The sequence below is a fragment of the Fomitopsis serialis genome, assembly GCF_022376445.1.
Source record: "Fomitopsis serialis strain Sig1Antser10 chromosome Unknown B0H18scaffold_29, whole genome shotgun sequence".
Lineage (NCBI taxonomy): Eukaryota > Fungi > Basidiomycota > Agaricomycetes > Polyporales > Fomitopsidaceae > Fomitopsis > Fomitopsis serialis.
The window spans coordinates 277,829-299,964 of NW_025954989.1; the positions used below are offsets into that span (position 1 = coordinate 277,829).

General features: G+C 56.6%; 8 protein-coding genes across 8 annotated transcripts; 4 read left to right on the forward strand and 4 right to left on the reverse strand.

The window, feature by feature from the left end:
- Nucleotides 1–240: 240 nt before the first annotated feature.
- Nucleotides 241–2,169, reverse strand: B0H18DRAFT_1004723 (methyltransferase). The gene is made up of 9 exons (XM_048028509.1): nucleotides 1,986–2,169; nucleotides 1,762–1,926; nucleotides 1,649–1,699; nucleotides 1,553–1,598; nucleotides 1,464–1,497; nucleotides 1,313–1,413; nucleotides 1,081–1,260; nucleotides 876–1,017; nucleotides 241–820 (listed from the first exon to the last, which is right to left on the reverse strand). Exons 1-9 carry the CDS (start codon nucleotides 2,075–2,077, stop codon nucleotides 432–434), a joined length of 1,200 nt encoding a protein of 399 aa, XP_047893992.1. The 5' UTR covers nucleotides 2,078–2,169; the 3' UTR covers nucleotides 241–431.
- Nucleotides 2,170–2,286: 117 nt separating this feature from the next.
- Nucleotides 2,287–3,334, forward strand: B0H18DRAFT_305210 (uncharacterized protein). Its single transcript, XM_048037473.1, has 3 exons — nucleotides 2,287–2,358; nucleotides 2,412–3,117; nucleotides 3,170–3,334. The coding sequence occupies exon 2, from the start codon at nucleotides 2,593–2,595 to the stop codon at nucleotides 3,070–3,072; it is 480 nt and encodes a 159-aa protein (XP_047893993.1). The 5' UTR covers nucleotides 2,287–2,358; nucleotides 2,412–2,592; the 3' UTR covers nucleotides 3,073–3,117; nucleotides 3,170–3,334.
- A 696-nt stretch (nucleotides 3,335–4,030) lies between these two features.
- B0H18DRAFT_875944 (Dbl domain-containing protein) lies at nucleotides 4,031–8,891 on the forward strand (the record flags this gene model as incomplete). The annotated part of the gene is made up of 20 exons (XM_048040464.1): nucleotides 4,031–4,330; nucleotides 4,389–4,703; nucleotides 4,756–4,809; nucleotides 4,871–4,944; nucleotides 4,998–5,061; nucleotides 5,112–5,417; nucleotides 5,470–5,774; nucleotides 5,828–5,891; nucleotides 5,945–6,250; nucleotides 6,301–6,570; nucleotides 6,621–6,744; nucleotides 6,795–6,853; nucleotides 6,909–7,344; nucleotides 7,397–7,474; nucleotides 7,530–7,615; nucleotides 7,668–7,829; nucleotides 7,888–8,016; nucleotides 8,069–8,166; nucleotides 8,224–8,351; nucleotides 8,401–8,891. The coding sequence occupies 20 exons, from the start codon at nucleotides 4,031–4,033 to the stop codon at nucleotides 8,889–8,891; spliced, it is 3,849 nt and encodes a 1,282-aa protein (XP_047893994.1).
- Nucleotides 8,892–9,038: 147 nt separating this feature from the next.
- On the reverse strand, nucleotides 9,039–10,345 carry B0H18DRAFT_305225 (uncharacterized protein). The gene is made up of 2 exons (XM_048037474.1): nucleotides 9,702–10,345; nucleotides 9,039–9,643 (listed from the first exon to the last, which is right to left on the reverse strand). Exons 1-2 carry the CDS (start codon nucleotides 10,054–10,056, stop codon nucleotides 9,186–9,188), a joined length of 813 nt encoding a protein of 270 aa, XP_047893995.1. The 5' UTR covers nucleotides 10,057–10,345; the 3' UTR covers nucleotides 9,039–9,185.
- Nucleotides 10,346–12,181: 1,836 nt separating this feature from the next.
- On the forward strand, nucleotides 12,182–15,075 carry B0H18DRAFT_1104250 (uncharacterized protein; the record flags this gene model as incomplete). The annotated part of the gene is made up of 5 exons (XM_048032608.1): nucleotides 12,182–12,463; nucleotides 12,484–12,522; nucleotides 12,577–13,245; nucleotides 13,299–14,111; nucleotides 14,150–15,075. The coding sequence occupies 5 exons, from the start codon at nucleotides 12,182–12,184 to the stop codon at nucleotides 14,969–14,971; spliced, it is 2,625 nt and encodes an 874-aa protein (XP_047893996.1). The 3' UTR covers nucleotides 14,972–15,075.
- Nucleotides 15,076–15,078: 3 nt separating this feature from the next.
- B0H18DRAFT_1210862 (uncharacterized protein) lies at nucleotides 15,079–16,417 on the forward strand (the record flags this gene model as incomplete). Its single annotated transcript, XM_048036399.1, has 7 exons — nucleotides 15,079–15,304; nucleotides 15,369–15,594; nucleotides 15,658–15,717; nucleotides 15,795–15,908; nucleotides 15,974–16,096; nucleotides 16,164–16,212; nucleotides 16,265–16,417. The coding sequence occupies exons 1-7, from the start codon at nucleotides 15,298–15,300 to the stop codon at nucleotides 16,415–16,417; spliced, it is 732 nt and encodes a 243-aa protein (XP_047893997.1). The 5' UTR covers nucleotides 15,079–15,297.
- A 187-nt stretch (nucleotides 16,418–16,604) lies between these two features.
- On the reverse strand, nucleotides 16,605–18,806 carry B0H18DRAFT_954553 (glycoside hydrolase family 5 protein; the record flags this gene model as incomplete). Its single annotated transcript, XM_048042277.1, has 14 exons — nucleotides 16,605–16,701; nucleotides 16,757–16,812; nucleotides 16,895–17,049; nucleotides 17,109–17,154; nucleotides 17,212–17,311; nucleotides 17,372–17,645; nucleotides 17,719–17,866; nucleotides 17,924–17,948; nucleotides 18,011–18,111; nucleotides 18,169–18,243; nucleotides 18,300–18,369; nucleotides 18,438–18,494; nucleotides 18,557–18,649; nucleotides 18,706–18,806. The coding sequence occupies 14 exons, from the start codon at nucleotides 18,804–18,806 to the stop codon at nucleotides 16,605–16,607; spliced, it is 1,398 nt and encodes a 465-aa protein (XP_047893998.1).
- Nucleotides 18,807–20,123: 1,317 nt separating this feature from the next.
- B0H18DRAFT_1004746 (DAGAT-domain-containing protein) lies at nucleotides 20,124–22,102 on the reverse strand. The gene is made up of 11 exons (XM_048028510.1): nucleotides 21,825–22,102; nucleotides 21,651–21,755; nucleotides 21,450–21,596; nucleotides 21,387–21,396; nucleotides 21,286–21,337; nucleotides 21,218–21,230; nucleotides 20,860–21,162; nucleotides 20,765–20,804; nucleotides 20,544–20,703; nucleotides 20,400–20,490; nucleotides 20,124–20,341 (listed from the first exon to the last, which is right to left on the reverse strand). The coding sequence occupies exons 1-11, from the start codon at nucleotides 21,950–21,952 to the stop codon at nucleotides 20,275–20,277; spliced, it is 1,116 nt and encodes a 371-aa protein (XP_047893999.1). The 5' UTR covers nucleotides 21,953–22,102; the 3' UTR covers nucleotides 20,124–20,274.
- Between the last annotated feature and the right edge of the window lie 34 nt (nucleotides 22,103–22,136).

Below are 22,136 nucleotides of genomic sequence, written 5' to 3' on the forward strand. Positions count from 1 at the left end.
TAGTCAGACGGGCTGGGGAAAGCTAGCAACCACCCCACACTACGCACGCATCTAGGCATCTACATAGTGTGTATATAACTGGCCCAGAGAACTCAGGTCAGGGCTTCTGTATTACTTATGTACCTACCAAAACCTTCGTACTGCAAAGAACTGGGCGGGAATGCGTCGTGGTCGTAATCTTCCCCCAAACCCAAGATCTCACTGGACAGTAGAGGAACGTATGATAACTGGGTACAAGCCACGCGCTACCTGGGATGGCGAACTGCGGTATGTGGGTAGCAAATAGCTTGCCAATGTTACATGCAAATAGAGACGATTCGGCTACACCTCTTGGTTGTAAAAGAACTGCTATCATTCGTTCGTACAGACTGTAAACTATATCTTCTAGGCTGTCTCCCCATACTCGAATCGCGATACATCCACCGTCCCGTTCATGAAGGCAGCTTCCGAAATTTTGCTTGCATCCAAACCCGATACATTTTCAATTGTCGTTTCCGGTTCACGATGAGTCTGCGGTCCACGCCCAATTGCTCGATGGAAAACAGCGACACAGTGCCTTCGGAGGTAAGAACCGAGCGAAGACACGGATGAATCTGGTCAGACAAGGAGGGGGTCACGGTGCCATCTTCGTGAGCCTGCACGGTGACTTCTGGTTCTAGCGGTTGCGGCGACGAGGGGCCTGGTGATGAGCTAGGGAGGGCTGATCGCTGATCGGTAGTGCCACCAGAATCTCCGTCGTCCTCCTCGACCACGGTAACGTGATTATTGATCTTGGATGATGAAGGAGCTAGGGACCCGGTGAACAACAGGGCCAGTTCGTCTGTGTGACCGCGAAATAAGTAGACCATTCCTTCTTACATCGAACGAGTGCGTACCCAGCTCAAAAAAATACACTCTTGTCTTATCGCCGCGAATGTAGAAGTTCTCGTCCAGCAGACGGCCACCTTTGAAACGCAGCTGTGTTAGGTCGTGTCTACCATAATCGCGCAGCAGTACTAGCCCTCCGGGCTTCAGCATCTGCGGATTGGACCTGAACATCAGCGATACATGAATGAAGGTTCGAACAGTGCACGTGCAGACCTTGTGAATATTGCCAACCGCGCGCTGCCATTCATGCGGATGCAGTGCGCTCAGAACAAAGACGAGAACGATGACGTCCACACTCTCAGGCGTTACATCGGGTGGTAGCTCTGATGATGACAGATCCCATACTGCGGCCTTGATAGAGCCAACGGGAGGAGACGTGTACAACGGGTTTGTCTGGAGAGGAAGTGAGCCAAGACGACATGTCGCCAACACGAAATTGCCCTGCCTGCACGAGCTTGACAGCATGCGAAGAATAATCATACGCCCGTAGCGATAGATGTGGGTTCTTATTGGAGGATAATATTGGAAAGACGGCATTCCCGGCACCTAAAGCAATACATCACGGATCCTGGATTAGCGAGAGAGCACAGACCTACCACAGCCAATCTCTGCGATGGTCACAGCTCCTGCCTATCCATTTCGCACGACGTCAGAAGGGACATGACCGGCGCTGTTGTAAAATTACCTCTGGCTGTGTTGCGTGGACTAGCTCCGGAAATTCCAAGTGCAGCCTTGTACAGCATTTCATCTTTGTGAGCGAGTCGTAAGGAGGCTGACGTACCATTTCCTGTTCTTGAAGAAATTGTTCGCATTCATTTTGTAGAAGTTATCCCTTTGTCGGCACCCAGGTCAGGCACTGTTTTACGACAACGTCGAGGAAAAGTAGTGCATTACCAATGTTTGGCGGGTTTCTCATTGTATTTCTGTTTCTCGTCCTCCGGTACTGGTGCGAGCTTTTGTCTCGCGAGCGCGGCATTGATGATCTCGTCCTGGTCGTCGGGAGGTGGGACATGATCCCATGCATTTTGACTCCATACGTCAGCTTCTAAAGTGAGCAACCTGAGCCGCTTGTTCCATGGTCAATCTATTGACCCTATCCGAGGAGTACGACTACTCACCGAGACCCGAACGGTGGCTTCTCGGCGCTCACATCATGGACAGACGATGCTGTCCGGGATGCTGTGGCTTTGTGCGTCTCGTCGGATAGCATTTCTTTGTCGACTACCGGGGATGATCGCAGGTGTGAAGGTGGAGAATCAGAGACGATGTTATCGTCGACCCGCTGAGCGGAACGTTGCTGTGAAGCCAATGTGAAGCACAATGATCACTTTGATGATATGCAGAGCGTTCAATGCCAACCACGTGACTTGCCGTTGTCGGCGCGCTCGAGCGGTTCGCAGGTGGTCGGGACCCGCTGCGAGTCGAGTGAGAATTGCACCCGCTCTCTATGTCCATCCCGACCGCGACACAAGTACCGAAAACTGATTGATTGTAAGCAGAGTTTTGTGACATTTATGTGGACAATGATGCCATGGTGGTAGCAGTTCTTCCGGGCGTGTGCTCAGCCTGGCAGTGGCAGTTGCCAGTGGTTGCCTCGAGGCGATATACGCGGTTACCCATACGATCCTGCCACCAAGGCACGTCCACGACCCGCAGAGTGCGGGAGAATACACGGAAGACGGGCACTGCATTTCACTAGTCTAGGAACTCTAGATAGTTGACAGCATGTCCACCGCAGCGCTTCCCCATGTCTCTAGCCCGGACGACGAGGACTTGGCCAATCTATACCATCAAGTGCTGGCCGGGTTTGCAGAAGAGGCCCCTGCTGCCGATCAAACGATGCGCAACAGCGAGGGAGAGCTCGAGACGCTCTACAACAACTATGGCGAAGATGGAGGTGACACGCCGACGACGACCCGGCAACAGAGCCTTACCATGACACCGCCAATGCGCAGCGGTACGTCGCCCCTCGCTTACTTCCGACCGTTTCAGGTCGCTCAATCCAATAGGCCAAGGCCACCACGGTATCCCACCTTCTCCACGACCTTCAGCTCGCCCAGTCTCCACTGCACCGAGTGTGCAGTCGCCTACTCTCCGTGGACCACGACCTCTACCCCGCATACCTGGGCAACCGACGCCAATGCAGACTCCTCCGCCCCCGCCCCCACACGTTCTATATGGCATGCCCGAGCAGCGGATACCTGACGAACCTCCACCGCCTCCACTCCCTCCGAAACGGACAAGTGACCCGTATGTGACTGTTTGTTCAGCTCGTTAGCAATCTCTTCACACATGATTGCAGGAATCGCAGACTACCTTACACTCCAGTCGATTCACCTTCTACAACATCAGGTAACGGCTTTTACTCTCCGCCGGCCTCCCTCTCCCCGCCAGCTGCACCACCACCGCGTTTACCTCCTCTGAACGGGGGTTATGTCGACCCACGGCCGATCTCCCAGGCGTATCCCCCTACCTTGCAACCTGTTCGCCCGGGCACTGCAGGCAGCGTGTCTGGTAGAGCGTCGCCCATGCCTGCAGTCGGAAGACAGTCGTCGGAAACAAACGGCTCGATCCACCATTACAAGTCTCCTGCACGACCAGCCGGAGCACTAGCTCCTCAGATACCAGGCTTTAGAGACAGTGTAGACGACGGCAGGTCTTCAGGCTCCTTCATGGATGATCTATACGCGAGTACTCCCGAGTTTGCTCCCCAGTCCCGCGCCTATTCTCCTCCACAGACTGCAGCTGGGGTGTACTCTAGCCAAAATCGTGAGTCTCGTTCAAAGCCGCTATGTTGTGGCTAATTCATGTCACCAGCCTCCCGATCCATGCATGATGTCGCGCGTACGACTCTGTCGGCTCGGCGGCCTCATCGGGTTACAACAGTTCGGTGGTGTCATACGCGAACGGACCCTCGCAGCTCGATCGCAATCCATCTGTGGCAACGACTGTGTCAATCTCATCGTTGTATGCCAGCAGTTCCAGTAGCCCGAACCCCTACACTGGCTCGTCGGCGGCTACCACCGTTGACCGCGGCAATTCCTTCCAGTCGCACGCATCCAAGACGTCGGAACCATGGGTGCATCCAGGGCCCAGTTACGAGCATCACTCACCTGCACCGTCGCAGACGTACCTACAAGCGCAAACGCCAACACCTGGACAGATGTCCCGCACGTCATCTGCGCAGGGCCCCGTGGGGTCTTCCAGTCGGTCGTGGAAGGACAACGATTTTATACGTACCTTGCAAGACATCAAACGTCCTCTGGAGCTGGCTGGGGACTGGCACGAGGACGACGAAGACGACTTCTATGATGAAGACCAGTCAGAGGAGGGTGACGACAGGTTTTTCAATCCTGCGTTGTTGAGTCATATCGCGGTGAGACTACGCGACAAGGTGCCTAGGGGCACGCACGTTAAAGGCAGTATACCCTACCCTCGGGCATTCACCGGCAAGGACATCGTGGTATGTATAGACCGCCCCAGCCCTATATGAAGAAGCTTCACTCATGCCGAACGTGCAGTCCACTATCCAGTCGCAGATCCAACGAGAACTACTGATCACACATGGCATCTCCACCAATGATCGGCGAGCAGCCCTGCAGGTCGCACGCAGCTTGCAGAACCAGCTCTTCTTCTATGAAGTTGAGTGGGGAGGGCGTGTTCTGCAAGATGGCGTGGAGGATGTCTACATGTTCCTCGATGATCAGGAGGGTGCTTCGGATACACGCGTTGAACGGGAGGAGCTGCCGACCGCGGTCATTACGCTGCTTACACGTTGTTATGCGCCGAGCTGCTATGACGAAACGCCATGCTACTCCTTCGCATGTCCTAAGAGAGTAAGCACGAGTGGCGTTGGTGATAGCATCTCTAAACTAAAATATTGCATAGAACAAGAGCCTTGTTCTGGTCACCCCCACGGAAAAGGAGGTTGAGGAGGAAAAGGTACGCTGCAAGATGACCTTTGTCCGTGATCTGACATCTGAAGTCGACTCTCGTCTTGTAGGATGATTCATGGTCAAGGACTGTCCCACCGGAAGTCTTGCGAACCTTGCCCGAGAGCGAGATCAACCGGCAGACGTATGTTATCCATGCGGTTTGTCTCAACCGGATGGTAATTGAGCTTCGTGTAGGATCATACATAAGGTCATCACCAAGGAGAAGCAGTATCTCCGCGACCTCGACATTGTGGAATCGGTAAGTCATGACGACAAATACGTTTATCTTACTCGCTCACGCCTCTGCAGTTGTTCATCCGTCCTCTTCGCAATGCCAACCCGCCCATTATCAGACCGATAGAAGTCGAAGAGTTCATCGAGGAAGTGTTCGGCAACATCCTAGATCTGCGAGAGTGCAATCGCAGATTGTTGGAAGTTCTGAACGTCCGACAACGCGAACAGGCGCCTATTATTCATGGTGTTGGGGACATCTTCCTAGATGCAGCGACCGAGTTCCGCTTGGCGTATCCCATCTATGTTGGTCACCTTCCCGTAGCAGAGAAAAGGGTGAAAGACGAAAGCGAAAAGAATGCTGAGTTCCGGCGCTTCCTCGAGGTTAGTCTATTTTCACGTCCAAACGAGACAAATACTGATTGAGCCCTTGCAGCAAGCAGCTCGGCATCCTGATGCCCATCGCCTTGATCTCAAACACTTCCTCAATCGGTCTTCGGAACATCTGCAGAAGTACCCGGTCTTGCTGGAAGCTATCTGCAATGAAACTACGGACGGCAACCCCGATGCGGATTTCTTGAAGGAGGCGATAGAGGCCATCAAAAAGCTGCAGACCGTGGCTCAACTCTGGACATGGCAATCTGCTATGGGTAAGGGGCCCACAGGAAAGCTTGAGTGGCACAATCTCGTGTCCGAGGAGTTCAGGAAGAGTCTTCACAAGAAAGATGCCAAACGACAGTCGTAAGCATTATCTATGGTATCATTTCGCAGATGGCGGCTCAATACGTCTTCAGCATCATTTTTGAGCTGATCAAGGGTGAGATGGAATACGTGAAGGACCTCGAGAACATTGACTTGGTATGTTGTCTCCCATAGCTGACGACATTCCTATGACTGACATTATCGGTCAGATGTACGTGACTCCGTTGCGCGAGATGGACCCGCCTATCGTCCCACGCGATCGGCTCGAGCAGTTCCTTGGCGAAGTGTTCCACAACTTCGACGAGCTGCATGCCCATCATCGCAAGATGTTGAACTCTTTCCATGAGATACAACGCGAAGAGCATCCAGTTATTCGTAGCGTCACGGCAGCCGTCTATGACGCCGTTCTCAACTTCCGTGAAGCGTACTTGGAGTACATTCCGAACTACCCCATTGCAGCGTACCGCATTGACGATGAGATGGCCAACAACCCGTCCTTCAAGACATTCGTTGATGTGGGTCCTCGTACCTTCCAGATGATCAATCTGACTAACGTCGTCGACAGCAATGTACTCGGCATGCAGATGCTCGCAAGCTTGATATGAAAGCCTTCATCAACCGGCCTATTCCGAGGTTGCTCCGGTACGAGTTGCTGCTGAAGAGTATTCTCGAGGAAACACCAGAGGGACATGAAGACCGTGACACGATACCACAAGTCCTCGAACTGATCAAGGCCTTAGGCAAGGATTCCGAGCCTGGAGTCGTTTCAGCAAAGCAGAAGGTTGAGGTCTGGCGCTACAACTCGAATCTCGTGTTCAAGCCTGGGGAAGCCATTGTGAGTGCATCCCCTTCGGATGTGAAACACCTGTCGTCAATAGTGTGTAGGACATGGACCTTCTCAACGAGAATCGTTCTTTGATGCACACGGGCAAACTCCTCCGACAACCTGACACTGGATTCGAATGGAGTGGGTGGACTGAGCTGTTCGTCTTGCTCTTCGACAATTACTGTGAGTGGTTCTTCAATACGCAGGCATGCTTTTCAGCTAATTTTTCTCAGTGGTCATGACGAAGCCGAAGGAGAAGGATGGTATTACACGTTACCATGTCTACAGACGGGTGTGTTCGACCTATTGCTGTCCCGCGTCACGACTGCTCTGACACTCGCCTCCAGCCGATACCCTTGGACCTCCTGACACTCGCGAACTTCACTGATCCTCCCACTCAGCGTAGCGGCGGTATCCTTCGTTTGGGAGGATTGAACAGCCGTGGTGACCGGAATGAGGCATTTCCTCCTGGAGCCAATGGTACTCCCGAGAGCGCTACAGATTCTCGGATGGTCTATCCCTGCACCATCCACCACACTGGTAGGTTAGGCGGTCTGTACACTGTGTTCGCCGAATCTGCGCAAGCTCGCAACGAATGGAAGCAGAAGCTAGATGAGGCCATTGGCTTGCGCAAGGTCGTGCAAGAATCTAACAAGGTCTTTGAGGTGGAGACCCTTAGTGCAGACACGTTCTTCGTCCCCGCAGTGGTCCCTGGAGGCGGGAGTGCTGCTTACAGTCACGAGAATGCCTTCACGGGCAAGGTCACTTGCTCAGTGCCGTTCAGTACGTACTGCGTCGACGGATCGTTGCCGGCGATTTGCTGATCCCACAATAGCTACTGCAGACGGCAGGGGACTCGTCGCCATTGGATGTGCGGAAGGTGTTTGGATCGGCTTCCGCCACGACTCAAGATGTAAGCTGCCCTCATAAAGGTATACAGGTGTGACATGATGCTGACACACCACCAGCTATGCGCCGCGTCCTGCATCTAAAGATGGTGACTCAATGCGCAATGCTGGAAGACTTTGGAATTTTCCTCGTACTAGCGGACAAGGTAGGTTTCCCGCATTCAGTGGCAGCGGACGGGTCGTTGATCGGTTTTTCAGTCGCTGTTTGCATATCATATCGAGGCTCTTGTGCCATCCTCTCCTCAGAGTGTCAACACCTCTCAGACCCCACAGAAGTTGAGCGGGAACAAAGATGTCCACTTCTTCAGTGTAGGCAACTTGAACGGCCGCACCCTCGTTATCTATATGAAGAAGAAAGGAGTCCGTACCCCCATTGTCCATGCACAATTGCATTCGTTACTGATTTACCCTTTATTAGTTGGATAGCGTGTTCCGAGTCCTGGAGCCTGTTGTAGGCAAGATCAACGAGAGAGCAGAGGCCCCGCGAACATTTGGCTCTCGCCTTGGTCTACGGTCACAGCGCTCGGAATGGTTCAGGGTCTACAGGGTGGGCAGCCATGTTAACACGCTGTGATTCAGTCGCTCAGATGCATCTCTAGGACTTCTTCTTGCCATCTGAGTCTTTTGATCTCATCTTCTTGAAGGCCAGGATCGTCATCCTGTGCACGAAGGGATTCGAGATCATGGATCTCACTGAGTACGTAGTGATCCTTGACACAGTGTGTACCAAGTACTGACTTTGCTTTGGATATAGCTTCAAGAGTGTCACAATCCCTCAACGTGACGACCCTCGCCTAGAGAAGCTAGCGAAACGGTGTGAGTCGTGTCGGCCTATGGGCATGTTCCGCACGAACCAGGACGAATTCCTGCTGTGCTACGATGGTATGCATAATGATTCAATGTGTTTTCTTACTGCTCATCGTTATCGCAGAGTTCGGCTTGTATGTGGATCGCCACGGTGATCCCAGCCGGGGTATGGGCACGATCGAATGGGAAGGCACAGCAGAACATGTCGCCTGGCATCCACCCTACGTTCTTTTGTTCGACACTAGGTTCATCGAGATTCGACACGTCGAAACGGGCCGTCTCGCACAAATTATCCCCGGAAACGACGTACGCTGCATCTGGGATGGACGAGGAACCACCAACGTTCCTACATCCTCAGTGCCTGGTCCGGATGGATGGTCGGAGAGCATCTCACAAGAACCACGCGTCCACGGTGTTATGAACGCCGACAACGGTCTGCAGCCGAGCGGGCCTCGAGGAGCGCGTCCAATCGCGCAACAGGTTTTCGAGCTTATACCTACGATTCCCCTCTATCTGCCAGGCTCGTTGTCGTCCCCCTCCCACGCGACGCAGTTTGCGCAGAGCAACTCGCCGCCGCACTCACCACGCCTGAATCCTTCACTATCTTTCCGGTAATGTACAAAGCATCCGTCTGTATCAAGTATTGTTGCTGTCTTCGATGTTTTCTAGCACTTCCGGATTCGCACTATGTAATGGATTGTTCTACCATGTCGCTCATTATATCTAGATGTCTAACCAAGGGGGCGTCCTCATTGTTGTGACAAGGGAAGTAATGCATATTTTGACAGATGTACAGCACGCATAGGGCATAGTGCGAGGTATGGCATGGAGATAATTTACTGAGAACGTCCGAAGTCGAAAGCCGCAGAATCTACCCTTGAGCTGCCTGTCGCAAGGCTGCACCGATGATCATAGATCCACTTTGCCAGGATAGCATCCGAGCCTCGGTGTGTAGTACGGATGCCATCGAACGTTCGTACGAGACTTGCCATGAGCCCTATGCGCGTGCCATCGGAGCTCCGAGTACTCTGTGGGGGTTGCCAGCGAAAGGGCTGCAATGTTCCGAGAATAGTGGGCCGCGTTGAAGACCGGCAGATTGGTTTGAACTGCAGATGACCCGGAGTTGACGTGACCGTCGACATGACCAGTCGGGCGCGAGGTCGTTGATGGAGTTCGGTCAGCGGGAGGAGTCGTCTGGGGACACAGAGAGGCAGAGATCGGCTTCGCATCTGCCCTCATATCGTTAACTGTGGAAGTTGATGGGCCAGGGCTTGGCTTGGGACAAGTGTCTGCGGCGTCGATTAAGGCGGAGACATGAAGTGCTGGTGGCAGGGGAGGCGAACGGGTTAGCATAGGGTTTCGCCGAGCTGGGAACGACGCATCAGCATACAACAGCAATACAGGTCATGGTTCACGCGCACGTACGAGAATACCTAAATGCCCCGGTCAGGAAGCTGATTGGCGGGAGCGGCCCTCGTTGCGGCGCACTGATTGGAGGAAGCCGCATAGAGGTTGAATACTGTGACAGACCGACCCTCAAAGGCACGAAGACTCTCGGGCGACTGTGGCGCGTGTTCTGGACGACGACGGGATCACCGGTGTGTCGCGACTTGCGCCGTGCTGGTGCGGCGGCGGGTTTGGACTGACGATCCGATGGTGGGCTTCTGAAGAACGGGTTGCCTTGCTCTGTGTCTTCTGCGTCTTCTCTTCCTTTGGTTTGGGTATGGGTTGAGTTCAGGTGCCGGCGCCACCGCAGGCGCGCCTGCTCAAAGCACAGCATACCCTCACCCGGCACTGGCTGGCGTGTTCCTTGTGGTATGCCCTGCACTGGCTCTCCATGCTTCGGCTTTCTGCCCCGCTTCGTGGACGTAAGCTCTAGCTCAGCAGCAATTGCAGAGGCGGAGATATAGCTCAGTGTGGTGTTGCCTGCCTCAGATCCTGCCTGCGCAGACTGAGGTAGGTGAGGCCGGTGGAGAAGTGCCTCGTCCGCATCGTCGACGCTTTCCTGTTTCACAGGTGGCGCAGTGATGGGGGCTTTGAACGTCAAGCTGGTGTTACTGGTGTTCTTGTGCCGTCGAGGGTCGGGCCCGAAGCGTGCTCCCCATATCACAGTCTAAGAGGAGACAGGTCAGACGCCACATGCATGCGGAAGAGAGCAAAGACGCACGCCGCCCAAATCTTCCGTAACGGACTTGTTGAATCTGGCGTAGAAACTGTCACTGCCTTTGCCCTTCCGCGACTCGGAGGGTACACCCTTCGCCACCAAGCGCTTCTTAGCCATTCCGCGCAAGTATAGGAGGGAGAAAGAGGACGCGACTGTAGAGGGATCTGTCCCATCTTCGTTCGCTCAGAGTGGGTTTATAAAGAAAGAACCCGGGTGAGTGGCGTCCGCTGTGGCCCGTCGCCGCCGGTTAAGATGAATAAAAGGGGCACTGTGAGGAAACGTATCTTTAGCCTCGAGGCTGGGCTTTCGCACACGTTGCCTTCCTCACTAAGCGGAGAGAGGGGCGACTGCCTTTCTAGGGGAATGATCCACCGCCGCCACGCAGTTCTGCGAAGGTGCAGACAATACAAGTCGCCAGATATGGCAATTGTGGGTCCTGGTCGACTCCTCGTGGTGGCACAGCCTGCCGGCCAAAGCGTGCTGTTCCTTATGTTCCGTTGTCGGAGATAGGGACTGTCAAGCGTTCTTGCCTTCTGTGGACCATCAAGAATGGTAAGTTGAAGTGCGGGGTGCCGGAGGCGCGGTGTCAGGCCATCGTAGAGTTCGTCCATGGTGCTGTCCGAGAAGCCCCTCCTAACCTGCCAATGCGAACATCAGCGCAGGTATATCAGTGGGAGGCTGCGTAGACGGTAGGTCTTGTAGGACAAATCTGCTCCATATGCTCCATATGATCGCACTGGAGCGACGCCTTCGTGGAAGGAAGCTGGTGGCACGGCTGCCATGGGCAACAATGCTAGATCAGAATGGCAAGTCAAGGCGTTGTTTCATTGTCCTGTCGAACGCATGCGAAGGTCTCGGCTTGCGTCTGCAAGCGGAAGTCCATCAACGAGAAACCTGTGGTCCCAGAACGGTATGCTTAGGCCCGTCGAGTTTGCAAGCCGGTGGCCACTTACCTCTTGCACCAAAAGAGTGATGCTTGCATTTGAGATGACCACTGGGAGGGGCGAGTCATATCGCTCGCGTCTGCTCGACATTGTGTAGTAGGTATTGAGTAGGTAGGATGACATTAGAAGAAAGATGACGTCCACCTCTCTGCGTGCTTGCTGCGTGCTGAGTGTTGTACTCTGAGGTCAAAGAAACGGGTAACTTCAAAGCCAGCGCCAAGAAAAATAAATATTGAGACCCGTAGGTCTACCACTCCGGGAAAGCGTGTCATCCTTGTGCAGGGCCATGCTAATCTTCTCTGTATCGTTCCAATTTTTTCGTATGTCACCCCGAGGGGACATCTGTTGTAGACTGACTGAAAGGACACAGGACGCAGTTGTGCATTTGGCGCGACCCGCGGGTGCGGGCGCCTGGCCATGGGCCCTGGAGATGGCGCGTCGGGACTCGGGCTGGACACGTGCGTCGCGCGGTCACAGTCCCGATTTGGATGGTGGCTGGCGGACGCGCTCCGGCGAGGATGACAGCAAGTTGGACAGCGCGCCGCCGACGCCGGGCATGACGCACGCGCACCGCACGCTTGGTGACGGCGGCTGACAGGCGTCGCGCGGTATATAAGACGAAGTCGGTGGTTCGTATTCTGCCCGCCCTCTTGCCTTCTCCTCCCACCCCCGCTACTCTTTCAGACCCAGGTGGTCTTGCTGTCGTATTGCTATCGCACTTCTAACGCGACCGGATCGCACATTCTCTCTGCACACTTCATCTCATTCCTTGCCCACATCAGTCTTAGCCCTCCACCATGGTTGTCCTTAAGCGTCCCTTCACCCTCCTGGCTGCCCTCACTACTATCGCGGCGGTGTCGATCATTCCGACATCTGTCGAGGGCGCCGTAGTGCCCGTGGACTACAAGGAAGCTGAACCGAGCGCGAGCACCGCGGACGCTCATCACTCGGCCCATGGTCATACCTTGACGCAGACCGAATCCGCCGACCAATCTCGGTCGACGAGTGCGGAGGATAGCAAAACCGGGAAGGGACAGAGGGAGCAGCAGCCGGTCCTTCCTTTGCCAGTACCCACTCAAGTAACGAGAAGAACTCGCAGGACGTCGCGGGTGATGCGGGAACTCATCACAAGGACAAGGTGTGCCAACCTGTATCATCTAGTCGCAGTAGTACTGACATTCTGAACGCCCAGCGCGGCGTATGGGATGAGTCTGACTCTGCTCAACATGTCGGACTCGCCTGGCTCGCAGGTCGCGACGACTCTGTCAAGCACAACATCGACGTAACGCGTACCCCTGGCAAGCGTCACGACCACGACCACGATCGTCATCACGGCGAAGTCATCGTCAACGGAGATCACGACGATGTGCATCGTCGTACGGTCAATTCCCGTCTCCGTAGTCGCTCGCCCGATGATATCGCCCATGTTGAAGGCGGCGCGCTTCCTCACCTTCTTCCAGACCAGGGCCTTGGTCGTCGTTCCCCGCATGACCGTCACCGCGACAAGGTTGTCGTTAACGGACAAGATGACCACGTCCATGTTCGGCGCTCCGTCCATGCGCGTCGTTCGCCACGACATCATCATGACCATGACCGCGACCGTCATGACGCAGTCGTAGTCAACGGGAGCAACGACAATGTACACGTCCCCCGTTCGCCCCACGATCACGACGACCGTCATGGTCGGCAGAAGGTTGTGGTCAATGGCGACGATGATCACGTTGACGTCCACCACCGGAGAGCTGACGTTGATCCCTCTGTCTACGTCTCGGGCAACAATGGCTCGCCGTCCATAGCTGCACATATTATGGGTCGTGATGGGCAACAGACGGTTGGCGTACCAGGGACAATCGATATCATGGTGAGTGCTTCTATCTTTGGTCGAGGCATATTTCGTAACGACACTTCATTCAGAGCGAGGATCCTAGCTCAGAGAACGCACTGAAGATCGCTTCCTTGGTCCTGTCAGCGCCGACCAATAGTACAACTACTGGTGGCAACTCGACTGCGTCCAGCTTCGTCTTGAACGCTTCTGGTTCAGCACACACTCAGATGTACCTCGTGGCTACTCCGGATGCAGGCAACTCGACGTCGTCCGGAGACTCTACCTCTTCTGACAACTCGACAACCACCGATCCGTCTTTTATCGCGGTTGTGATGCAAATCCCTGTGTTCGATGCTGCGACTGCTCAGATGGACTCGTATTGTGCTACGTTCGACCCGAACCCGCCGGCACCGTCTCCCCTGACTGTCGAGGAGTGCATGGCCAACAACACCGCTGGTGGAGAGCACAAGAGTCAGATCTTTGCTTACGAGCCAGCTACCGGCGTCCTCCGACCGATGTGGTCTGTCAATGGCTCGGCCTTAGACTCAGATGGCAGTATCTCTGGTTCAAACAACCCGACGGCGATGTCTAGTAGCTCGACTTCTTCAGCCTCCGGTTCCACCGCTTCTGCGACGACAACGACGAGCGCGGCGCCCACAGGGACGAACCTGGCTCAGGACATCGTGAAGAACTTGGAGGAAGACTGGACGGAGGCGACGACGCCACCGTCTCGCATGTCTTCGGCGAAGATCTATGACGTGAACCCGATTTCCCAGGCGAAGAACGTCACGCTCGTGTTCACGCCTGCGGCGCCGATGGTTGCGCCGGCGGTCTCGGGCCCTCTCAGAACGGTGGCGCCAGCCTCGACGGATGATGATGATGGCGACATTCTGCTGGCGATGGTGATTACGGCGATGCTGGCGACGACTCTGGCGACGAGGACTCTGGTGATGACTTGGGCGACGATGACGGCGATGGCTCGGACGATGACGACGATGACGACTCCTCTTCTGTGGACGACTCTGCGGACGACTCTGGGATGGACGGCTCAAACTCAACGTCTTCAACGGCTACCGCGTCGATGGGTGTCTTCTCTAGTCCAGCGGCTAAGGTCGCGTCGGTGTCTTCGTCTGTGGCTACCTCGTCTTCAAGTGATACAGCCACTCCCACTGTGCTTAGGGTTGTCACGGCCACGGCAACGTCGACGGACTCCGCGGCTATGAGCTCTGCGACTACTTCAGCTCAGGACCCTAGTCTCGCCGTGGAGGTGTACGAGCCTATCGCGTCGATCTCGGTGTCTCTCGGTGTGTCGGTATTGGGCTCAAGCGCCTCGACGGTGTCGACGACGGGCTCAAACAGCGCAGCTGCCTCTTCGTCAACCTCGAGCAGCACGACTACGACTACCTCTGCGTCGGACTCAAGCAGCGCGACTACCTCTGCGTCGGACTCAAGCAGCGCGACTGCCTCCGCGACTGACTCGAGCAGCGCGACCGCCTCCGTGACCGACTCTAGCAGTGTGGCTGTTTCGACGACGGACTCTAGCAGTGCGACCGCCTCTGGGACGGATTCCTCCAGCTCGGCGACGGCTACCGACTCTTCTTCTATCGTCGCCCGGTACAGGATGCTCGTGGATCAGAGCAGCGCCATGGGCACGAACTCGACGAGTACGGCGAGTGCAGGCCCCGCGGAGATGACCGGGCTTGTTGGGAAGTTCCGGGAGGGCACTGTGTTTCCGGGCAACAAGGGCTGGGTGCAGGCTTGAGATGGGAATGTGGTTGGAGAGAATGTTTTGGTCGAGCACATCACTACCCAACGTTCCTTGACGTTGTTTCTACAATATGATTTATTAATCGGGCTGAACTTGCGTTTGTCAGTGCGCGGCGTAGAATAACGAGTGCTCCGTGCACCACGCGACTGGAGGTCGTGCTCGATGGCTCTGTCATGACGCGGGATGCTCTGTCAGCCATGCGAAGATGCGCCACGAAGCCGCATACTGACGCACGCCTCGGCTGCCACCAACGCTACCTACCGTCGCGCAGGAGAGCGGCGCATCTCACTCTCCTGCACTGACAAGCAAAACTATCTACAATGACAGGTGAGCCAGTCCCGTCTGGCTTGCTGCACTCGTCGCCGGCGCTGATGCCGTGGGTTCGACTCAGGTCTCACCGCACTCATCCTCGGCGCCACTGGCGCCACAGGCAAGGTTCTCCTCCAGGAGCTGCTCGCGTCGCCCCAGTATTCGAGCGTGTCCGAGTATGGCAGGCGCGTCACGGCCCCGGAGAAGATCACCGCGGGCAATGACAAGCTCGAGCAGAGGACGATCGACTTCGAGAAGCTCGAGGACGCGGGGCTGAAGGACAGGAAGTGGGACGTCATCTTCATAACGTACCGTGTTTTCCTCTTCTGCGAGTGGGAGTGTCCTCTGAGCGTACGTGGGCGTGTTTGCAGGCTTGGGACGACCCGCAAGGCCGCAGGCAGCTTGGAGGCGTTCGAGAAGATCGACCGAGAGTACGTGACGCGCCCTTCCCGCGCATCTCGTCGTCGCTCGCACTTATACACACCGTGTGCCCCCGAACGAATCGCAGATACGTCGTGAACGCCGCCCGCCTGGCCAAGTCGGACGACCCTGCCCAGAAACAACGCCTCATCTACCTCTCGAGCGGGGGCGCCAACCCCGACTCGTACTTTCCCTACATGAGGTCCGTCTCGTCCACCGGTCGTGCGTCCGCGCTGACCCCTGTGCTTGTATTTCTGACTGCTGTAGGAGCAAGGGCCTGACTGAACTGGCTCTCGCGGATCTGGGGTACAACGACACGATCGTCTTCCGGCCGGGAGCGCTTGGTGACGCGGAGCGTCCGACCCACAGGGTCGTCGAGACAGTCAGTTTGTACGTCGCAGCGTTCGACTGTCCGCGCCGTGCTGGTTCTGCATCGACTGATCCTGACCGTGGACAGCCCTGTAATCAAGGCGATGTCGAGGTTCATCCCCAGCCTGTACATGCCGGTACGCTCTCCACCGTCTCCGCCATAGTTCTGGTGCTCACGACACGCCGTAGGTACCGAAGCTTGCGAAGGCGCTGCGTGCCGTTGGCGAGAAGGGCACGGAAGGCATCCCGGCGGAACGCGTGCAGAAGATGGGCGCGGAGAAGGCACCGTGGAGCCTCCTCGACAACAACAGCATCCTCGCCATCGCCGACGCCTTCAACTAATACATCCTGTATACAACTACACAGACGCATCCGCACGATGTACATTATGCATGTATAACTTAATGGCTTCGGGTCCTCAAATTACCCCTTAAGTCGCTGATCTCCGGCCCGTTTATCATCCCACCTTCAGACCAAGTGCGAGCGGGCGCAGATGCGGGTGCAGTATCCGACGCGAAGTGCTCGGGACTCAGGACGAGGTCAGGTACGGCGCGCACACGCTCGCGTTGTTATAGTCCGCCGGGTCCTTGGTGAGGTAGCCCAGGTTCACGCCCTCGATGTACGACCTGCGTCCACGATCAGTTCTCCGGGCCGTCACAGAGAGCGTGATGGTCGACCTACCATTGTCGCGAGAGGTTCCCCGCCGCCTCCGACTGCTCGACCTTGAAGTTCCAGAACTGCATCGCAACCCGCCCGTCAGTACCCGACGCGCTCAGAACGCCCCGCCCCCCGAGTGGGGTGGCGGAAGAGGACACTCACGATCCAGCCCTGGCCCTGGCTGTACGCGCGCTTCTGCGCGTCCGCCCACATGTACAGGAACTCGTCCGTCGCGTCGAACTGCGTCGGCAGCCCCCACTCGCCGAACCAGAGCGGCGTGTCGCCGAGCCCGGCGTCCGTCTGCACGCGGTTCAGGTCTGCAGTAACAGAGACCGTCAGTTCATTCAGGCGGAAAGTGACGGTGGGGTGTACGCACTGCAGATGCTTTCCAGGTAGGCGGTCGGGTTTGCGGCGGCGACACCCTACGAAACACAGGTCAGTCGGGAGGGGTCGGAAGTGAGACGACGAGGGAGACGTACGCCGTAGCTGTAGTACAGGTGGTTGTCGTACCCCTGCGGGCCGATGGCCGCGTCCGCGGGGTTCGGCGGGTCGTCATACTGCCAGTTGACGTCCATGAACCTGCGCACGCCGCCGGGTCCGAATCAGCCCTGAGCACCCCCCTCACGAACGAGCACTCACGTCGTGAGCAACGACGTCCTGTCCACGCCGCCGCCGAGGCCCGTGTCCAGCAGCGCGGGCACCGCGAGCTGCACGGCGAGGTCGACGAGGATCGGCGCGGCCGCGGCGAGCGCGGCGCGGACGTCCGGGTTGAAGACCGTGGACGCGTTCGCGACCTGGCCGAGCGCCGCCGTGAAGTTGCTCGTCGTGATCTCCGCGCCGAGGCTCAGGCCCGCCACGGGGATCCCGAGCGTGAGCTCGACCGCGCGCACGACGTCGACGAAGTTCTTCTGGACTGGGGGCGCGGGGAGGGCAGGACGTCAGTCTGCTGCCAAGTCGGAAGTGGGATGTGGTAGGGAGGGACGTACAGGTGCCGTAGTTGGGGGTCTGGGCTGCGTCCGTGGTGGGCTCGTTCACGGCTTCGATCGCGAAGACGGAGTTGAAGGCGGGGTCGAGGTGGACGAGCGAGGTCATGACTGCTGTCCAGACCAGGGCGCGTTGGTAGTTGTACTCGGTCTAGCGGCATGCCGTGAGCTGCGTGCTCAAGGGCGTTCCGTGGATCGGGCGACTCACGTAGAACTGGACGTTGTCCGTGCAGCTAACGGCCCGCGTTGGGGACGATCAGCGCTAGGGAGGTCAGGAATCAGGATTGGCACGTACTTTCCGGTGAACGACTGTTCCGCGGTTTGCACGCCGGGCAGCGCGTGGTGGTCGAGGATGACTTGGATGCCAGCGTTGGCGAGCATCTGGACACCTTTTTGCTGAGGTCGGATGGATATGAGCATAGCCCAGTATGCTTCAGAGTGCAAACAACCCACCAGGTAGACGATACCACCTTCCGGATAGAACTCAGTGGTGCGGTCAACCAAAGGCTCTACGATCCAGTAGCCAAGCTATGTATGCATATTGGTCCAGCATGCTACACACAGTAATTGATAGTAACACTCACTGGGATGCGGACAGTGTTGATTCCGTCGGCGACGAGGGTATTCACATCGTCTTGTGTGAACCATGTCGTCCTTAACCAAGTAGCGATCAGGACATGTACTCCGCCAGTGCATTGTGGTCCGTGGAAGGCCATACGCACCAGTGCTGTGCAAACTCCCGATTAGCTGTATCCTGCCCATATGCCTTCGTATATGCCCTAGTCAGGCGACGTTCATGTCAACTCATAACTTGAGCATGGTTCAGCTTCGGAGCACATACCACTCAGACTGGATGCACGTCGAGCAATCATCGCAAATCGACCCTCCCATGGACGCCCACTCTCCCGGAAGCATCCACGGCTCCAAGACCAACCTGCAAAACGCGTCAATCGCGCATCCGACGCGTCGCATACAGCGCACCACGCGTACCAGCCGCCAACGTTGACGCCGTATATCTTGTCGGGCAGGCTCCCCGCAACTACAGCCCGTGCAGACGCAAGCAGCGCGGCGAGACCCAAGAGCGAGCGCATCGTGCCGGTGCGTGGGGACTGCGTTCACGGTCCCCGTCCACCGAGACACGGCCCTTATAACCGTGCCGGCATGAAACAGGCCTCCGTCCGAACACCGCTGGGTGGAGGCTATTCTCGTAAACGCGTTGCTTCCCGTGATTGGCTGGGTCCGTCGCGCCGGAGACGAGAAAAGGGTCGGCAAACGGGTTACGGCGCGGCGTGTACCGCCAGTGGGCATGGCAATTGGCTGGCGGGGCGTTCAGTACGGGCGAGCATCAGAAAATCATGCCCAGGCACCTGTCATGGGTCCAAGCTATGTTGATCCAGCTAAAGCACGCCCATTTGCGTATGATGAACACTTGAAATGGGCGGCGGTCAGAGCACACATCGCGCTCCGTGACGCTCGCCGCGGTCGCACGAGGCGTGGAGGACGGGCCAACTGACCGCGTCGACGCGTGTCTTCCGCGCTTGAATACGACCGTGGACAGCGCTGGGCCTTTTCCTGTGTAGCTTCCACAGCTCTGCGCGACCTGTACGGGTTTCACGAGAGACAGGCGGAACGTAATATACCGCGATTTTGCCAGACACTGCCCAACGATGCAGCTCGTGGATTGCTGCAGACAGACTCGGAACATAGCATCGGACGACCCATAATACCAGACTAGGACCTCGAAGTCGGTTATTGACACATTACTGCGAGCCTGCGACTAGGAATTCGGTGGTTCAGCACGAAGTGGATGAGAGCAAGGTCGGTGTAGATGCAAGCGCCCTGTCGATGTCGAAGAGGAATCAAGTCGATCGAACTTGATCATGATGCGGCGGCAGCGTTACAATGTATACATTCTCTGGGTGAACGCACCTCTCCTCCACAAAGTGTCGTGCAACGTCGGACCAACTGGCAAGGTCACCTCGTCCTCCTGCAGCTTGAAGCCCCGACTCCTAGGTACACCCGCCCTAACCGCGTACGGAGTAAGCTTCGATGGCCACTGCATAACCGCAGGGACGGGCACGAGGATTGTCACTGCTAATTCAGAAGGGAAAGAAGGCGGCTCCTGTGCGCAAACGGTTGTTCGTTACGTAGCCAGCGTCCCTGTGCAGCAGTCCTCCTTCCGTATATATCCCCGTAATTGTCCTCGAGGAGGGTCAACCATATGATCTGAAGGCACAGAAGTCAATGCAGGAACCCTGAGCTCTACCCCAGTGAACCAGATAGGTAGAGAGTTCTCGTAAGCGGCAGGGATGGTCGTTCTTGACCGGGCATGTCGGGTGTAGAGTTCCCATTCGTATGGAGAAGCCTCACCGCGGGGTTTCCAGACACCAAGTCAGGCGACGGTGGAGCCGGGATATAACAGTACAGGGCATCCGGCAGCCCACGGAGACTACGAAGCCCTTCGAGCAAAGTCAGCATCTCATACGTCGGTTGCTGCACGATCTACCGAGCGCAGTCCACGGAAGAGGCGAAAAATACAATATGGACACAAAGACGGCCCTACTCGATTATGCTAAGTTCTCGTTTCCGCGTCCGCGCAAACTCGTTTTTATAAGTATTCCATATCCTAGCATGGCCGCACTCGTTAGGCGGAGATCGAAGGCGTCAGCGAGAACGACACGCACCTCATAAGCTCTTCTATGTACAGTTGCTGGACGTGCGTGATCTCCTCTAGTGTCGGTTTCTCGCACTTCTCTACGTGGATCGGGTGGCCGACTGGACACCGTGTCAGTACGTGGCATGCGAGCGCGGGCGGTCGGGGTACTCACTAACTGCGACAATGCGTCGTCTGTACGGCAGCAGACCGAGGTTGTAGTTGAGAAGGCCTCTACCATGGAAGAGGGGGAGAGTGAAGCCGAACACGTTCTGGAACTTCTTCTGCAGGGTGTATATCGTCGTCCCCGGGTGATTGGGCATCTGTTCGTAGATCTGGACAGAGGAACACATCAGCAACTCTATCTAGAATGTCAATCATGAACTTTGCACTGACGTCATTCTCGCCGAACGAGAAAACGGGGACGAGGTCGGCTCTGGCGAGCAAGACGCGTGAGTGCATGCAGACGCAGTTTGTGCCCCACTACATACCCATGTTGTATGGCGACCTTGATGAAACCCAAGCGCTTCCTCAGCGTCAAGTCCGCCGTCCCCGGTCTTGCACTCAAGCTCTCCGCAGCGCCGCCGACCACGATGGTGATCGCCTGCCCGGGCCCACCCTTCAGGATGTTGCTGCACGACTGCTTGCTCACAGAGCAGATGCCCATGGCAAGGAGGATGTCGCGGTAGAACGGGATGCGGAAGTTGGACGCGAGCGTGAGCAGGTGCGGGACGATGCCCGGGTAAAGCTGCGAAAAGCCGATGCTTTCCGTCGCGAATGTGCAGAGAGCACCCCTGGACGAATATTCATATGTAGCGAACAACGACTAGAGAACGTGATCAGACGTACATGCCTATGATACCTGTTCCAGCACCACGGATGAGGGAAGGACATGTCACAGGGGTGCCAGTACGCACCATGAGGATGGTAACCGAAGACATAGGGTCTGTCTGCGGGAATGTCACACGTCTGGGAGGGTCATCACACTGCGTGCATCGCTGAAATGTCCTCCACATACCTTGAGAAGGCTTTTCCTCGAATCAGCATCATTCATTCCGACACGAGACAGGGTGTCACTCACGTCGCAGGGTAGTAGTCAGCGAAGTACCTCCAGAACCTCCCGGCGCGGAACCAAGGGCTCAGCCTGCCTCCATGCTCCGGACTCCGGTCGACGCACAACGCCCAGACCATATACAGCGCGAGCACCGGCCACAGTGGCGGTATCGACCTGGGTCCCTTCAGCACACGATCAGCTCCCGGGCGCAGAAGCCAGCACACGCACATCAATATGAGCCACGCAAACGTGCACCACACGATCGTCGTCGACCATATCGCGACCGCGAGTGTCTGCAGCCTCCGTTTTCTGGGGATCCGCCCGCGGACGAACCTACGACGAGGAGATGCGTCTGCGGTCAGTCAGAACGCCTCGCACTGCGTTCCGGAGAGCGGTGCGCACTCGATATTGGGCGCCGTGAACGCGGGCGGGATGGGCGGAGCCGGGAGGTGGAGGCTGGTGAGCCGCTCTCGAAGCGAAGAGGAGGAGAAGTTGCGGGCGGCAGAGCTGAACGTCTTGCGGGCTTCCATTCTGCCTGCCTCCGCTGCCCTCGCTATTTTCAAAATGGTGGTGTCTTGTGCGAGCAAGCCCGAGGGGTGGGTGTGGGGGTCCGTGTCCAAAGGAGAGTGTGCAGGCAGTCTAAAGTACAGTCGAGATGGAAGGCGAGACGAAGGGTCGCGTCCCCCCCGGACCCCAGTGTCCCCAGCACATGTG

Excerpts from the sequence above, each read along its gene's own strand:
- B0H18DRAFT_1004723 (XM_048028509.1), bottom strand. The coding sequence starts at position 2,077 with ATGCTATCCGACGAGACGCACAAAGCCACAGCATCCCGGACAGCATCG. Across the intron at positions 1,700-1,761 it reads GAGAAACCCGCCAAACATTG|GGATAACTTCTACAAAATGA; the intron begins GTAATGCACTAC and ends GTGCCGACAAAG. Across the intron at positions 1,599-1,648 it reads TTCTTCAAGAACAGGAAATG|GCTGCACTTGGAATTTCCGG; the intron begins GTACGTCAGCCT and ends ATGCTGTACAAG.
- B0H18DRAFT_1004746 (XM_048028510.1), bottom strand. The coding sequence starts at position 21,952 with ATGGAAGCCCGCAAGACGTTCAGCTCTGCCGCCCGCAACTTCTCCTCC. Across the intron at positions 20,805-20,859 it reads AAGGTCGCCATACAACATGG|AGCCGACCTCGTCCCCGTTT; the intron begins GTATGTAGTGGG and ends CTTGCTCGCCAG. Across the intron at positions 20,491-20,543 it reads ACGACGCATTGTCGCAGTTA|TCGGCCACCCGATCCACGTA; the intron begins GTGAGTACCCCG and ends CACGGTGTCCAG.
- B0H18DRAFT_305210 (XM_048037473.1), top strand. The coding sequence starts at position 2,593 with ATGTCCACCGCAGCGCTTCCCCATGTCTCTAGCCCGGACGACGAGGAC.
- B0H18DRAFT_305225 (XM_048037474.1), bottom strand. The coding sequence starts at position 10,056 with ATGCTGTGCTTTGAGCAGGCGCGCCTGCGGTGGCGCCGGCACCTGAAC. Across the intron at positions 9,644-9,701 it reads CGGGGCATTTAGGTATTCTC|CTCGGCGAAACCCTATGCTA; the intron begins GTACGTGCGCGT and ends CGTCGTTCCCAG.